The sequence below is a fragment of the Capra hircus genome, chromosome 1, assembly GCF_001704415.2.
Source record: "Capra hircus breed San Clemente chromosome 1, ASM170441v1, whole genome shotgun sequence".
Taxonomy (NCBI): domain Eukaryota; kingdom Metazoa; phylum Chordata; class Mammalia; order Artiodactyla; family Bovidae; genus Capra; species Capra hircus.
Window position 1 is genome coordinate 42,582,248 of NC_030808.1, and position 16,236 is coordinate 42,598,483.

Sequence of the window (16,236 nt, forward strand, 5' to 3'; positions counted from 1 at the left end):
CTGGGATTTCTTTGGAAGGAATGATGCTAAAGCTGAAACTCCAGTACTTTGGCCACCCCATGAGAAGAGTTGACTCATTGGAAAAGACTCTGATGCTGGGAGGGATTGGGGGCAGGAGGAGAAGGGGACGACCGAGGATGAGATGGCTGGATGGCATCACGGACTCAATGGACGTGAGTCTGAGTGAACTCCGGGAGATAGTGATGGACAGGAGGCCTGGTGTGCTGCAGTTCATGGGGTCGCAAAGAGTCGGACACGACTGAGCAACTGAACTGAACTGAACCCACTCCAGTATTCATGGGCTTCCCTGGTGGCTCAGACGATAAGGAATCCACCTGCAATGCAGGAGACCTTGGTTCTATCCCTGGGGTGGACGATCCCCTGGAGGACATGGCAACCCACTTAAGTATTCTTGCCTGGGGTATCCCCATGGACAGAGGAGCCTGGCAGGCTACAGTCCATGGGATCGCAAACTGTTGGACACGACTGAGCGACTTAGTGCAGGACAGCACGATCACGCTACACTACTCCTACTGGGGGTGGGGGTGGGGTGTGGGGGTAGGGTGGAGGGTTGTAGGTGGGGGTGGTTAAAGTACTGAATTAAAGAAACTAATTTAGGATGAAGCCAAAAGACATGAGGCTACTTGTTACCTCCAGCCAAATCTGAACCTTAGGACCTGGACTGGAGTGTCTTGGCCAGCAGGCAAACTCTTCGTACATTCTTAGGCAGCAGTGGTATGATGGATGGGGGCCCATCTCAAAGAACCCAGTTATCAGCAGAAGAGAGTGCCTGAAAGCACAGGAAAGAAATAGCTTCTAGAAGGCAGGCACCATGCCAGGTCTGTTTACTCTGCAGAGCCCACTGTCTCCTTTCAACAATCTGCCGAGAAGAGAATCTTATATCTTACTTTTAAATATGGCTTTCAAACACAGTTTTCAAACATAGCTACTCACTGGAATCACTTGGTATGGTTTAAAAAAATCATAGTGACCTGGCCACATCCCAGATCAACTGAATCAGAACCTCTAGAGAACAAATCTCTAAAGCTCTCCAGGCAATTCCAACATGCAGCCTAGGCTGAGAACCACTCGCTGGGGTGGCCAGGTCATTATTGGCAAACCCATCCACTCAATGCAGCCAGTCGTAAGCACTTTTGAGTGACTTATTTATGCTGAGAAATTTACATAATCCTCATTGCAACTCTAGGAGGTAAGTATGATAATCATAGCATTTCACAGATGGGACAAGTGGGACTTGGAAAGGCTAAGTGAAAGACCGGGGATGACATTTTAGTATACTGAATCCTGAGCTGGATAGGATTCCCTCAGCAGTAAAGAATCCACCTGCAAGGCAGGAGATCCAGGTTCGAACCCTGGGTCGGGAAGATCCCTGGGAGAAAGAAATGTCAACCCACTCTAGTTTTCTTGCCTGAGGAATCCCAGGGACAGAGGAGCCTGGAGGGCTATAGCCCACAGGGTCTCAACAGTCAGACTTAGTGCCTAAACCACCAGCACTCCTAAACTGGATATTTAAACATCATATACTTTGTTGCGTGCCATGGGAGATTATGCAAAGGAGACTCAACACTGCTTGTGTATATCACAATACAAGCTGAGCAGAGATAAAAAAAAACCAAAGACTGGGTGAGCCTGTTACACTGTAGAACTGAGATAGAGTTCACATCTGAGACACTGAGTCTGAGGATGGAAGGTGATACATCACCACATAACTCAAATATTTTAAAAGGTGAAGACAAAAGAGAATTCTCTCTCCTTAGTTCATATTTTTAAAATGCTGCAAAGATAGAAAACAATATAAATTGGATCTTACAAGTTTGCTGAAAGTGTACAAACGTTAATATGTCAATGTTTTAATTTTGCTAACATAAATTTTAGCACTAAAGAGGATTTGAATGACTCTTCTTAAAGAGAGCAAATAATTATTCTAATTCTTTATGCAATTTAGAATTTTCACATAATCTGAACCAAGGGAAAAATAAATCTCATTACAATAGTGTGTTGGAATACCTGATGAGCAAAAAAAAAAAATTTCTATACATAAATGTGTTATTTGTCTTTTCAAAGTATGAATCATCACTCCTTTATGAGAAGAGGGCTGAAAGGAGGACAAGAGACTCCACCTGTGTGTGCCAGGACAGAGGTGGGCGGAGTTTGTGAAATAATTTTCATCTTCAGAACGGTACCCATTACCTACTCCTTTAGCTGTTGGGAAACTTTTCAAAGTGTTGCAGGCAAAATCAGCTTAAAACAACAGCTGCTTTCATTTCTGGTGAAAGCTTGCTGTTCCGTCACTCAGTTGTCCGACTCTTCATGACCCGGGGGACTGTAGCCTGCCAGGGTCCTCTGTTCAACGAATTTTCCAGACAAGAATACCAGATTGGGTTGCCATTTCCTTCTCCAGGGGATCTTCCCGACCCAGGGACTGAACCCATGTCTGTTACACTGGCAGGCAGATTCTTTACCACTGAGCCACCAGAGAAGCCCTTTCATGAGGGTTAAACTTTAAAATGCCCTCACATTATTTTACAGTAATTGAAAATGATTGGATCTACATTATATATGTCTCAACAGTGCTAGTCTGCAATTTAGCAATATCTCTGGGATAAAGAAAAACAAACTCTATTTATTTGTTGTATAATCATCTCATTCTCACTGGGGTCACCAATCAGTTCACCTGTGACTTAACTCCATCCATCCTCCCTGTGCAACCCCCAGCCACACACACACACACAGACACACACAGACACACACAGACACACACAGACACACAGACACACACACACACACACACACTATTTAGGTCTGGTAAAACTTGAACACATTACAGTTAAATGCTCGAGAACTTAATGTATCATGACCTAGACAGTAGGCACACAATGTTAATTGAACAAATAACTTCCGCCCTTTTTATTGCATCAACTTTTAACTGTGTTTATGTCTATCCTTAAGAAATTTTCTAAAATGATTTTTTGCTGAAAAGGATATAGAAGACATTTATTCATATCATGAAATGAGGTTAGGAACCATAAAATTAAGATCTTAAAACACATTTCTTAATTCTTAAGTTGCCATAAAACTCACATTTTGAAAAATCTGACAATTATTTTGCTTGGGGGTTGCTTTCAAAGATTAGGTGAAGAGAGATTAATAGAACATTCTTTGCCACAGATTTTGTGTATTAGTTTAATCAAAAATGGTTACATATCAGTAATTTCATATGGTTCCACCTGATTAGAATCATTAGATAGCTGCTGCTGCTGCGGCTGCTAAGTCACTTCAGTCGTGTCCGACCCTGTGTGACCCCATAGACGGCAGCCCACCAGGCTCCTCTGTCCCTGGGATTCTCCAGGCAAGAATACTGGAGTGGGTTACTATTTCCTTCTCCAATGCACGCATGCATACTAAGTCACTTCAGTCAAGCCCAACTCTGTGCAACCCTTATGGACAGCAGCCCTCAGGCTCCTCTGTCCACAGGTTTCTCCAGGCAAGAATACTGGAGTGGGTTGCCATTTCCTTCTCATTAGATAGCTGAAAACCTGTAATATTTATACATCAAGTGAAACAATCCAAGCCTTTGTATTCCAAAGAAAAAAGCCTTCGAAGGAGAGGATGACCTTAGCTACTCTGAAATACACTAAAACTACAACACATATTCAGCACCAGGGTTTATTAAGGAAGGAATCTACTGGTGAGGCTCAGGAGTTGGGTTCTGACTGAGCTTCCTCAGTGCACGTGAAAGATGGGTGTTGGAGTAGCAGTTAGATAACTCTGGGGTAACAAGAAGCAAAGATATTGTTTAAAATAACTAACTTCCAAATCCAAAAATGTCATGTTGGTCATTAATTTAAAAATCCCATTCCCCAAAGAGTGTTGTGCTTGTTCACCTAGCTTTTGTACCTTTCACAAAACGTGCTGAAAGGCAGTGAAACTTCAAGAGTTAGGAAGAGGCAGAAAACTGAGTAACCAGCCATTCCACAGGCAATAATTGACTGAAGAGTTATATTGGCTTTAAGTCAGAAGCTGACTTAATTATTTAATATAGAACATAAACATCCACCAGCCATTAAATGACTTTACGAAAACTAGCCATGTTGGGACTTCCCTGGTGTCCAGTGGTAAAGACTTTGAGCAGCCAGTCCACGGGGAAGGGGTTTGATCCCTAGCAGGGGAACTAAGATCCCGCCTGCCATGTGGCACTGCCAAAGGATAAAAAACAGGAAAAAAAAACTAGCCACATTAGCAATGATACATAATATTATCATAATACATGATATGTATCATAATACATGATACATAATACATGATACTTTGAAAACAGGTCTTAAAACTGAAACATAAAAAAAAAAAAGTCTTATTTTCTAGTGGAGGCATCCCACATTTTCTAGAAGATAAAAAAAGAGACCCAAACAGTAGACATAAAGACAGGCCTTCAGAGCAACAATGCACTTCCCTCAGAAAATCACAGTAATCCTCATTCAGAATCCTATAGTGCTTTTTATCCTAAGGTACTGAAATTTAATAAACTCAGACACTATACACAACTCTGAGTCTCTTCTCATTTTTTATTTTTTAAAAAAGACAGATTTAGGATTTTGTAAGAAATTACTGTTACATTTTTTTTAATCTGTCAAGTACTACAGTAATGGAATAAATAAATAAGATTTTTTTTAAGTTCAATGTTTATAGACATATTTATAAAAAAATGACTGAATTAGAAGACATTAAATAATGCTGACACACACCAGGAGGGGACTAGGCAAGGAAAGGCACATCATTCCACCACAAGAGATAAAGACCATAGTCGGAAGTTAATGACCAGCCAAAGCCTTAGGTCTTGTGGTAGTTCTAGCTCTGGAGGGTCATTACGGTGGAACCTTCTTTATGGTACTTAGCTGAAATAAACAGCAGTTGGAAAATTTTACTCGGTGACCTCAATGTATTATTTAAAAGAAAGCAGTCTTGTAATAACTCTGGTGTGTGAGGAGAGAAGGAACAAAAATCCAGAAAGGTTTGCTGATACTGGAAATCCTACTGACATATTAAAGATTAAAAAAAAAAAAAAAAAAAGTAAAATAAGGTTAATCGTCCTGACTGGCTGAACTGGAATTTTTGTAGTTAACAAAGTTAAAATTCCACGTAAACACTCCCTTTCTTTTAAACAGACAGTGTACAGATAAAAGACTGTAGTATTTCACTTCAGATGAAACTGTATGCCAATATTTAGGGAAAAGGATCTTAGATGATTTTCTTATTTTAGATAGCCAAAGTCCTTGAAGACAGCACTAATATCACTGGCTGACTGGCTGTCTACAATAGCAAAGTGAATATAAGTTTTGTCAATAAGAGGTTTCCCAAAGAAACTGTAAGTTCCAGTTAAACAGATACAGTTACATTACCGAAAAGTCTAATAGACATCAGCAGAACTTGCAATGGGTCAACCTCCTACTACCAATTTTCCTCACAAATTTGTGCCAAGACTCTACCCATTTTTTTCTGTCTGGACTCTGAACCTAGATTAGTTTGACTAAAAGATGGAATCACCCAGGTTCCATTTAAATTTTAGTTGTGTTGAGAAACAACTGTCTGCATGAATAAATAAAATGGGTTTTCAGGATAAAATGGTATATCCACACAAAAAAAGTTAAATTAAAAACAATTCAGGGGGAGGTAAGGGACAATATTAATATAAAAAAAATCATAAAAATGGCAACTGTAAAGCAGGCAGCTTCCCACTCATGCCACACGATATGCCTTCATTAAGGTGTACTCTTTCCGGTTGGTATGAGCAGCCCAGATGAAGAGAGCAGAAGCCATGAACTGTAAGGGAGCTGACACGCAAGCCAGGCAGAAGGACCATCCGAATTCACCAGACACGTTCTCAGGCAGCTCCAGTTTCTGGTGGAGTAGTTCAATTCCAGCAACGTAACAACTCACTGAGCCCAGTGTACACAGACCTTGGAGGAAATTTTAGGGGAAAAAAAAAAAAAAAAAAAAAACATAGCTAGATAAGAGCATGATAAAAGGCAGCGACAGGTGATCCCTAAGGCAACAAGGAGGTAAAACTAAATTTGAAGGAGACCCACCTGCAAGGAGATGGAGAATGCCTGTGGCGATGGTGGGATACAAGCTTCGGCAGATACAAGCACAAAGTCCAATCAAAGCCCCAAAGCACATCAAACCTAGACTAACAAAAGGTAAAAGGAACTGGCAACGCCAAAGATCTGATTTCAAAAGAGAGAGAGAGAGAGAAATGAAATGTTACCATTTCAGTTTTCTCACAATGGCAATTTCTTTCATATTCTATCAGAATTTTCTCAAAAAGTGAAAATGGGGTACTTTAATATTAAGGCTTTTTTCCTAAAGCACATTGTTCAAAACAGTGCTAACTTTCTTCTGACAAAAAGCAAAAAGACACTAATAGTTAACTGTTACTAAGGGCTTCCTATGTATCAGGCACTGTTCTATACATGCTTTGTGTATTAAACCTCCCAACATCCCTACGAAGAAGGCACTCTTACCTCCATTTTATAAATGAGCAAACTGAAAGAAGATAACTTATACAAGGTATCACAGTAAGTGGAAGAACCAGACCGGAAGCAAAACCTTCTGGTTCTACGTACATATTTAAGTCCTTATAGGATCTCAAGGCAGGAATAACAAGTAAATGAGTAGTGATTATAAAAGGTCTGTTAAAAGAATATACACAAAGCACAAAGCAGAGGATCTAGTGTATACCAGGAATTCAATAAATGGCAGTTTCAACTATCATAAAGTCCCTCAACAACATGGGAAAAAAGCTGATGACTTTCCAAAGCACCCCGTTACCTTTTCAAACTATGTTAATTATTATCAATGTAGGAACACCAACTCTGAACCAAATTTTACCTTTTAGGGCTAGTTTTACTTTCTGGACTACATCAACGTCTTTTTTCTAACTTCCCTTCAAACTCTGTTAGTAACAAACTTCCTATGCATTGACAATGCAAAATTGAATACTTGCCATTTATTCAACATCCCCTCTCATGAAATGGTCATTCTTCTGGGCAGGTTCTAGTAACTCTAATAGCCTAGAGACTAGGTCCAAATCTGAAAATAGTATTTCCCAGGCAGCCTGATATTCAAGCAACAAAATGCTCTTAATAAGCACTTTCGTTTTTGACATCTACACTTTTGATACCACCACCTAAGACTAACTAGATCAATACTTTTGGGAGGCCTGACACTTAAGTTGACTCATGTAAAGCTTGCAGTCAACTTTTTTCACATATCCCTAGCTGAACACAGAGAAATGAAGCGTTTAACTTAAATACAGACATATATTATTTATTCCTATTAAATTTCCTCTTTAAATAGGCCTATTAATAACATCTTTTGGTGAGTATAGATTCTGTCACCCAATGTATTAGCTGCTCAACTTCATATCTGCAATTGGATAAGTACGTATCTAACTTCTAAAATATTATCAACAGGACAGAGTTTGTTGGGAAAACATTAAAGATGTTGTTTCAGGTTGACACAATGTACAATGTCATCTTGCTCCAAAAACAGAGTTCAACAAAAGACATATAAAGTTATTTTCCTTTTTTCCCAACAAAGTACTCACAGGTCCGAAGCAGATCAATCCCACTATTGTGGTTTCCAGGCTCAACAAATTTCTCCATGAACTGCTCATTTAGTGTGAAACTCATGCATTTTGTGACCATATCAAATGACTCTGGAATAAGAAAAACAACAACTGTTTGTTGGTTTTTTGCTTAATTTTAAACATTTAACATAAATCTGTTTCAATAATTATTCTCTGAAATAAAAGGTGACGTGGAAAAATGTTCTCAGGAGAGCAGCCTCTTTGGCCCTGAGTGACACACAGGATGGACTAATGCCCAAGAGACCAATGGTTCTCAGCAGCAGGTGTGACATGGGTACAGGAAGGCAAAAAAAAAGGAGTAAAACGAACAGAACAGACAGTAAGATGACTACGAAGGAGGAGGGGACAAAGACTAAAATAAATAGAAACTTTGATCTTCTCCCCCAAACCTACTCCATCAGTCTTGTTCCCCATCTCAGGTAAACGATAATTCCACCCTTCTCATTCCTCAGACCAGAAACTTTATAGAGTCATTCTTGCCCATAAGCACGTCATCAGGAAATCCTACAGGCTCTACCTTCGACATTTATCTACGATCAGGCACTGCTCAGTACTAGCACCCTGATCTGAGGCGTAACCATCTTTCACCTGAACTGGTTCAACAGCCTCTTAAGTCTCCTGGCTACCGTCTTGCCCAGCCACCTGTCTGTTTTCAACACATCTGCCTAGGTGACCATATTATCTTTCCTCTGCACAAAGCCCCACAGTGGCTCCATCACACTCAGAGTAAAATCCTAAGTCCTCATCACATCTACAGAATCCTGCCTGATTTGCCCTACTCCCATTCCCAGAATACATCTCTGACAGCTTATCTAACTCTCCCCTAGCCCCCTCCCTTCCAGCCTGGGGAATTCCTTGCTGGTTCTTGAGTATTTCAGGCATGCTCCCACCACAGGGCCCTTAGAGTTGTTCCGTCCATCCTAAATGAGTCTCCCTGTTTCCGCAATTACCCATAGGGTCAACTCCTTCACCTTTATCAAGTTTTTACACAAGTGATGTTTTCCTGCTAAAGCCTATCCTGCCTTTACTATTGAAGAACATAACTTACATGCCCACCAACATCCCCTTCCCTATGTACTTTCAAATCCCCTTTATTTTACTCTATTTTTCATAGCACATCACCTTCTACTATGTAATTATTTATTCTGTTTATACTGTTATACTTATTGTTTATTGCCAGTCAGCCCTTATTAGAATGTTAGCTCCCCAGGAGTAGGGATTTCTGTTTTTTTCCCTAACGTATACCTAGCTCCTAGGCCCTGAACATGAAGGTGTGCAAGAAATAGTTGTTGACTGAATAATAAATGATTGCTAAGATTCAAGTATCAAGTGTTCCTATGCTCTCTTAAATAGAACTGAACATTTTAAATAAAATTCAACCAACTTTCACCTCTTTCCGATCACTTTCTTTTTCGTATAAAATCACACTATCATCCATCCTTCTGATGTACAGTATTTTGAGCCTGTTGTGCTGATTTGAATACAGTGTTCCCCACAAGAGGCCAACAGAACTAGTCATAAATAGAAACAAATTTATAAAGCTATTCCTTGCAAAGAACTCTAAAGATTCCATCTTAACAACTGGAAATTAAAAATTTTCAGTGTTAAGAATGCTTACAAAATAAACCTGAGAGGTAGTTTCTTATTTTTTTTAATTCTCGTAATGCATGTTTTTAACCTAAAAACTCCATCAAGGGTTGTAAAAAGGTCTTAAACAAGCAGATTTAACCATAGAGTTGGCCAAATTATATCCTCAAGATTTAGAGGGCAAATGATAATATCTACTAAAACACAACTACATATATGACTATTAATTCATATGTGTTGACTTGATTTTGGATACTAATACTTTTAACAATTACCAAGTATTTAAAATCTTCCAAAGTACTTTTCTAATTATTTCCTCATGACATGTGTAAGATTAATACAACTATTTCAACGTGTGGCTAAATAAGTACAAAGATTTAAAATGGTTTTCTCCAAGATAAGGACAGTTACTCATCCAACCAATATTAATGAGTACAATGGTAATTAATTAATGGAAACTGAGGAGAGAAGGTGATAGGGAAAAAGAAAAACATAAGATTTATTTCTTTGGGAAGAGAAAGAACCGACAGGCATTATGTACGTAACTGGCCATCATCGTATCACTTTCTCTATTACTGAGTAGCCACTGCAGAAGACACAAGAGATGTGAGCTCAATTCCTGGGTAGCGGAGATGCCCTAGAGTAGGAAATGGGAACCCACTCCAGTATTCTTGCCCAGAAACTACTATGCACAGAGGAGCGTGGCGGGCTACAGTCCACGGGGTCACAAAGAGTCGCCTACTATGGAGTGCGTGTGAGTGCACGCGCACGCGCGCGCGCACACACACACACAAAGGAGACAAAAGTTAAAATAAGAGAAATACCTGTCCTTTCTGGTGGGCTATACCAGTACGTGTTTTGCGGTATAGTGATACACCGTCTCCACAATCCCACTGTGCCATTATATCGGAAAAGTGCATCACTGTAAGTCTTTTCATCTGCCTCATCACTAGCAAAGTCATTCCAGATGCTTTTGTTCAAATCGCTGGAATTTTCTTGAACTGGACTCCGATACTCATACCAGAAGTCTGTGCCAATTGAGGCTGCCATGTAGATGGTAGAAATGAGGCTAAGTACACAAGCAATTACAAACGCTGTAGCAAAACGGTTATCCATTCTGGCATTCAGACTGCTCTGTTTAGAAGTCGAAAAAGAAGAAAAGTTAGACTTCAAAAACAAGTACAGATTTTGAAAGGAATTACGTCAAAATCACCCTTTACCCTATTCCCCATCCCATGGCTCTTTAAAGTAATGTATAATCATTAATGAATTTTTTAAAAAAAGAAGCAAGCATGTTTTAAATTAAGTTCAAAACAAAACTCATTATCATGAAAGTACTTATTGAATGCTCACATACCCAGGATGCTACGGAGACAGAAGTCTTGTTCTCTAGTCTATCACCTGCACACTAAAACAGACAACACTGAAATGGACATACACATTACAGATACAAACAGCAGACATGCCCAGAGTCAGCAATGTACCTTGCATACATTTCTAATGACAGGCTGCAGAGCATTAAGTGTTCTGGGTCTGAGTGTGAAAAAGGCATAGGAAAAGGAAGCAGAGGAAATCGGCTCCTCCCAGTTTCCTCTGAACAGGGAAACCTTTTAAAACAAGGTAAAGAAAGAGTAAGGGGCTATTTAGAAGACAGCTGAAAATGTCTGTTAGCCCAGAGAGAAAGGCTGTTCCAGGCGCACGGAGGAGCAGAGAGTAATAATATGCAGTAATGCTAGATACCAATCTGCCCCTAATCCATTAAAGCTAAGTCAAGCTCCCTTCCGCTGTCAAAGTCTTCACTCCTTCCTACCTACTCGCCCCGTTCCTTATACTTTTGAACCTCCTCATCTGCAAACTAAAAGATCCTCAGCCGGAAGGAAAACTCTGAATTAGGCAAATATTAACACTCCAAAGGCGTGGACTGGGCTGAATGGCAATAGTAAATGGCCGCAGTACAATGACTCAAGGCGGATCAAGCTGAGTCAAATACTGCAAATATATACCATGAACCGCGCCAACCACCTTAAAAAGGAGCTCGAAAACAAGCTCGCAAACTGGGTTTGCTGAGTTTGGAAAATGGCAAGTGACTCAGGAGAGATCAGAGCAATCACAATCGTTAACGATAACTCCAGAAGTTGGGTTTGTATTTTTATTCTTTTTAATTCTTTTTCATTCTGATGCTCTCAAATGACCTTAAAAGGTCCTGAGCACCAGGAGCGGCGGTTCGCCCAGGCCGGCCGCCTGGAGCTGTCACCTCGCGGGTCGCATCCTGGGGATGGGGGTGGTCAAGACAAGCGGGCTCTGGGGCGGGGCAGCCGTGAGCGGTCCCCGGCCAGGGGCCCCAAATACCCGCGAAGGCCCCTCCCCGGAACAAGCAGCCAAGGGAAAAGCCCGGCGATAGCCCCCCGCTCAGGACCCACACAGTCCGGGCCGCGCCCAGGGAGGGGGCCCCCTCTTCAAACTGCTGGAAACCTCGAACGGCTACGCGACCCCAGCCCAGCGACGTCGGCCCCACTCACTCACCGCCCATCCTCCTGCTCCGCCAGCTTCGCCCTCAAGCTCAAACCACAGCACCCTACTCTCCCCGCGCCTCCTCTGACGCACTTCCCTGCAGAGCCCGCCCCCTCCATAACTCCCGCGCCTCCGCCTCCGCCTCCACCCCGGGCCGGGCCCGGCCCCGGAGCCGAGAGGACTTGTGGGAGTTGTAGGAGGGACAGGGGAAAAGCTGCAGGGGGCGGCAGACGGCATTCCCGGCGCCGGGCGCGGCGCATTGTGGGAGATGTAGTTCAGCTTCCGAGGTGCGCAGAAGGGAGGTCTGAGCTGATTGTTTCTTATATTTTACTACGAAGGTCCACCGAGTAAGGCGAGGTATTTCGGGTCACTACGAATCATTAATTGTGACTAATGTGACTCAGATTTTTCCGGTTGTGCTTTCCCTACCACCACGCTACTTGTGAAACAACAATGCGATTATCCTTTTAAAATATTAACCCAATAATTTTAAAACTCTCCTACAGCCTCATTCCCATTGCAGCAGGTAGTCTTTCTGGTTTTATTAAGGCTTAAGCTTGACTAAGAAGGATGTAACCTGACAGAGTCCCTTGGACTGCAAGGAGATCCAACCAGTCCATCCTAAAGGAAATCAACCCTGAATATTCATTGGAAGGACTGATGCTGAGCTGAATCTCCAATACTTTAGCCACCTGATGTGAAGAACTGACTCGTTTGCAAAGACCCTGATTCTGGGAAAGATTGAAGGCGGGAGGAGAAGGGGAAGACAGAGGATGAGATGGTTGGATGGCATCACCGACTCAATGGACATAAGTTTGAGTAAACTCAGGGAGTTGGTGCAATGGCACCCCACTCCAGTACTCTTGCCTGGAAAATCCCATGGACGGAGGAGCCTGGTAGGCTGCCGGCTGTGGAGTCGCACAGAGTCGGACACTACTGAAGTGACGCAGCAGCAGCAGCAGCAGCAGCAGGGAGTTAGTGATGGACAGGGAGGTCTGGCACGCTGCAGTCCATGGGGTCACAAAGAGTCGGGCATGACTGAGCGACTGAACTGAACTGAACTTGAAAGAAGGCATCCAAATAGAATGTAATGACATTCTTCAGGTTTCATATAACTTTTGTCTGCTTTCTCTTAAAGGCAAATTATATTTTCTCTTTATTGTAGTAAAGCTTCCTTTTTAAATAAATTGGTTAAAATATTAATACCAAGCATCTCAGATATGTCAAAAAAGTGAATACTTTTTTTAATGTAGTATGAAAAAGACTGAATTTTGGAGAACATTGCATTAAGCAGATAAGGTCATGAATGACCTCAGAGATTGCAGGTGACTGTATGGCAAGGGGCAACAGAGGATGAGATGGTTGGATGGCATCATCTGCTCAATGGACATGAATTTGAGCAAACTGGGGGAGATAGTGAAAAACAGGGAAGCCTGGTGCTGAAGTCCATTGGGTCTCAAAGAGTTGGACACAACTTAAGCGACTGAACAACAAGAAGTAGGGCACAGAAGCAATGGAAGGATTCTAAGGCTTCAAATACTGCATAGAAATCCACAAACAAGAAACAGCGACATCTCTTTAGTGACCCATGTGGACCCAAGAATGTGCTCTGAGAACAGCAAATGTATTTCTCAACAGATACCTACAGAGACCGGGCTTGCCAGGTGGCTCAATGGTAAAGAATCTGCATGCAAAGCAGGTAATGTAGGTTCAATCCCTGGATTGGGAACATCCCCTAGAGAAGGAAATGGCAACCCACTCCAGTATTCATACCTGGGAAACCCCATGGACAGACGAGCCTGGCAAGCTGCAGCCCATGGGGTCTCAAAAGAGTCAGACTCAACCTATCAACTAAACAACAACAACCTACAGAGACAGCCAACTCAAGAACCAGCGGGACTCTCAAACACTTTCTCATCCCCCAAATCCCTTTGAATTTGGCCACAGCATAGGAAAAATGTGGGAACCCCAATCTGATACTAAATTTCTACCACCCTGATAGACGGAAGGTGTATCATTTATTTATCTATTTTTAGCTATATTTCTTTTGCCAGAATTGGTGAACTGGTATTCACATCCAGTACATAATTAAAATAAGGTAATAGCCAAATATAATATTCAAAATTACCGGATTTTCATGTAGGATATCTGATCAAAGGAGAAGTTTGTTAGAGACATCAACTAGAGAAAATGGTAGAGGTGCCCAGGCAAATTATTAATGCACAATGAAACTCCTCGATGCATTTTTTCACCAGAAATGTTTTCATCCATTGGCTTCATCAGAAATTCCCTAGTGAAGTGGAACTATCTCTCTGTAGAGAAGTTACATGGTAAATAAAACCAGGTCAAAGAGAAGTTTGAAAAAGGAAAAGGAAGACACCACCTCAGTTCACAAACAAGGAAACTGAGCCCAGGGAATAACTGACTTCAAGCTTGAATACTGGGGTGAGCTGACTAGCTTTGTGACATTAGAGAATTTACTTAACCTCTATAAGTCTCAGTGTATTTTTATCTAAATTATGATGTTGACAATAGCACCTATTCCATGTGATCATTGTGAGAATTAAATGAGAAAATACATGTAAAATACCCAGTCTAGAGCCTGGGGCATACTAGACAATTGCTAAACTATTAGTATTTGCAAATATTTGTTCAACACCTATAATCTTTGAATAGGAGCAATATAAATGTGTCTTTAAAGCTCTCACTTCCCCTGGGGGCTGGAAGTAAGCCTTTTATGTTGGTCCCTGCTCACTTCAGAAGATTTAGGAACATCGTTTGTTGTTGTTTGTTGTTTAGCTGCTCAGTCATGTCTGACTCTTTGCGACCCTAGCCCACCAGCTCCTTTGTCCATGGGATTTCCCAGGCAAGACCAATTTTCAACCTCTGGACCAACTTCCAAATGGCTAAGAAGGACTGCCAGGACCAGATTTTAGGCATCCTCACTCAGCTTCACGCAGGCGATTCCCAGCCTGGGCTCATGGCATATGAAAGTCTTCATGATTCAGGAGATGGATGTATCTGGAGAGACCTTCAAAGGAGGATGAGGCTTTCAGCTATCAAATCTGCAGAATGCCTAGAAAACACAACACATTTCAGTCAGCAGTTTAGCATGGACCTGGGAGTGTCTGCATGCTTGAGGTTATGACCTTCCTGCCCACTCAGCCCAGAGGACTTGAACCACTCCATCACACCCAGTACCACCAAGCACACAACCATGTTTCTGGTCTATCTTTACATCTTGGGGTTTCTGTCTTCTAGCTGTGTTTGCTGCTCATGTGGATAAGCAAAATAAATACTTAATAAATTCATGCAGTTAAATTCGTTTTCATTTCATGCTGCACTGTTTGGGAAACAGTAGCTTGCCTGATGTATTTTCACATAAAGATGATTTAGTGCAACCAAGTACAGATTATGAAATTTAGATTTAAAAGCACAGTTGAGCTAGTCCTCCGGCTTAATTTGTTAAGGATGGTTCTAGTTTCAGCAAGAAGATATTGTAATTACACTCTACTTTAAATAAACCAAAAATCTAGTTATGCAGATAGTATAACTTGCTTTTATTATGTGCTTACAAAAACAACTCTTTATGTGAGAATTCCCTCCAATACAAAACTCCCGAATACACTTAAATATTACTTTTAATTGTACTTTTTTAAGGAATTAAAAACTATATTAAGCAAAATATATATTCCTTATATTTTTCTCACATAGTTTTGTCCTGATTGTTTTCATTATGAACTTTGGAGTGCAGAAAGAAGGAAAATAGAAAAATATCAAGTTCTGGGCTCTAATCAATAATGATCCTCAAAAAGATGTATCAGTCTTTGAATTTCTTTGTACCGATTCACTATAGAACAATGCAAAGTTAATCAAGGACAAGGCAAATAAAAAGTGTGTCCAAAATAGCTCTTTCCTTTCAGTAATTCCTGTCAGATGTTACACGGAGGAACAAAACAAACTATAGTTGTTCAGATGTCCGTGTTTCTGAAGGACAGAGAATGGACCACATGTAAACGGGAAGTTTAATTTGTCCTTTATTTTTAAAATCGTCAATGTGAATCTTTGGTAGATAACCTCTTTCTGGGCCCCAGTGGCCTCATTAGTTAAATGGTTGTACTAGATGATCACGAATGTCACTTAAAGCTGTACAATTTTATGAATCATAATTCTGCTAGAGGAAAATGGTTGCTATAGGGCCACAGCATTGAAGTTTCATTGGGAAATGCATGTATCCTATACCTCCAGCTGAAGCAAAATACAAGATGACAGAGTGGCAAATGTAGATGGACAAAGAAAAAGGATGAAAGCTGCATGCATGCTGATTAGAAAAGATACAGCAATTCAGACCTTTGCTGTTTCAACAAAATCAGTAATTATGGAAAATGGAAGCTATTGGAGAAGTGGGTGAAAAATACTTATTCATCACAGATGATTCAAACCTCAAGCTAATTCAGTCCAGTTCTACAAAT

General features: G+C 41.1%; 1 protein-coding gene across 4 annotated transcripts; it reads right to left on the bottom strand.

Moving 5' to 3' along the window:
• CLDND1 (claudin domain containing 1) lies at positions 4,570-11,876 on the bottom strand. Of its 4 annotated transcripts, none has more exons than XM_018057441.1 (6): positions 11,777-11,876; positions 10,611-10,661; positions 10,078-10,387; positions 7,625-7,735; positions 6,105-6,242; positions 4,570-5,975 (listed from the first exon to the last, which is right to left on the bottom strand). In XM_018057441.1, exons 3-6 carry the CDS (start codon positions 10,367-10,369, stop codon positions 5,755-5,757), a joined length of 762 nt encoding a protein of 253 aa, XP_017912930.1. In that variant the 5' UTR covers positions 10,370-10,387; positions 10,611-10,661; positions 11,777-11,876; the 3' UTR covers positions 4,570-5,754. The 4 variants fall into 4 exon arrangements, with proteins under 4 accessions (XP_017912930.1, XP_017912864.1, XP_017912754.1 ...); XM_018057375.1 differs by having other exon boundaries at positions 10,611-10,676; positions 11,777-11,851; XM_018057265.1 differs by having other exon boundaries at positions 10,611-10,654; positions 11,777-11,848.

What these genes read in the sequence shown, in the direction of transcription:
- CLDND1 (XM_018057265.1), bottom strand. An exon ending in CTGTCTCCGTAGCATCCTGG is followed by an intron (nt 10,388 to 10,610) that starts GTATGTGAGCAT and finishes ACTTCTAAACAG; the next exon opens with AGCAGTCTGAATGCCAGAAT. An exon ending in TAGCCCACCAGAAAGGACAG is followed by an intron (nt 7,736 to 10,077) that starts GTATTTCTCTTA and finishes TTCTTATTCCAG; the next exon opens with AGTCATTTGATATGGTCACA.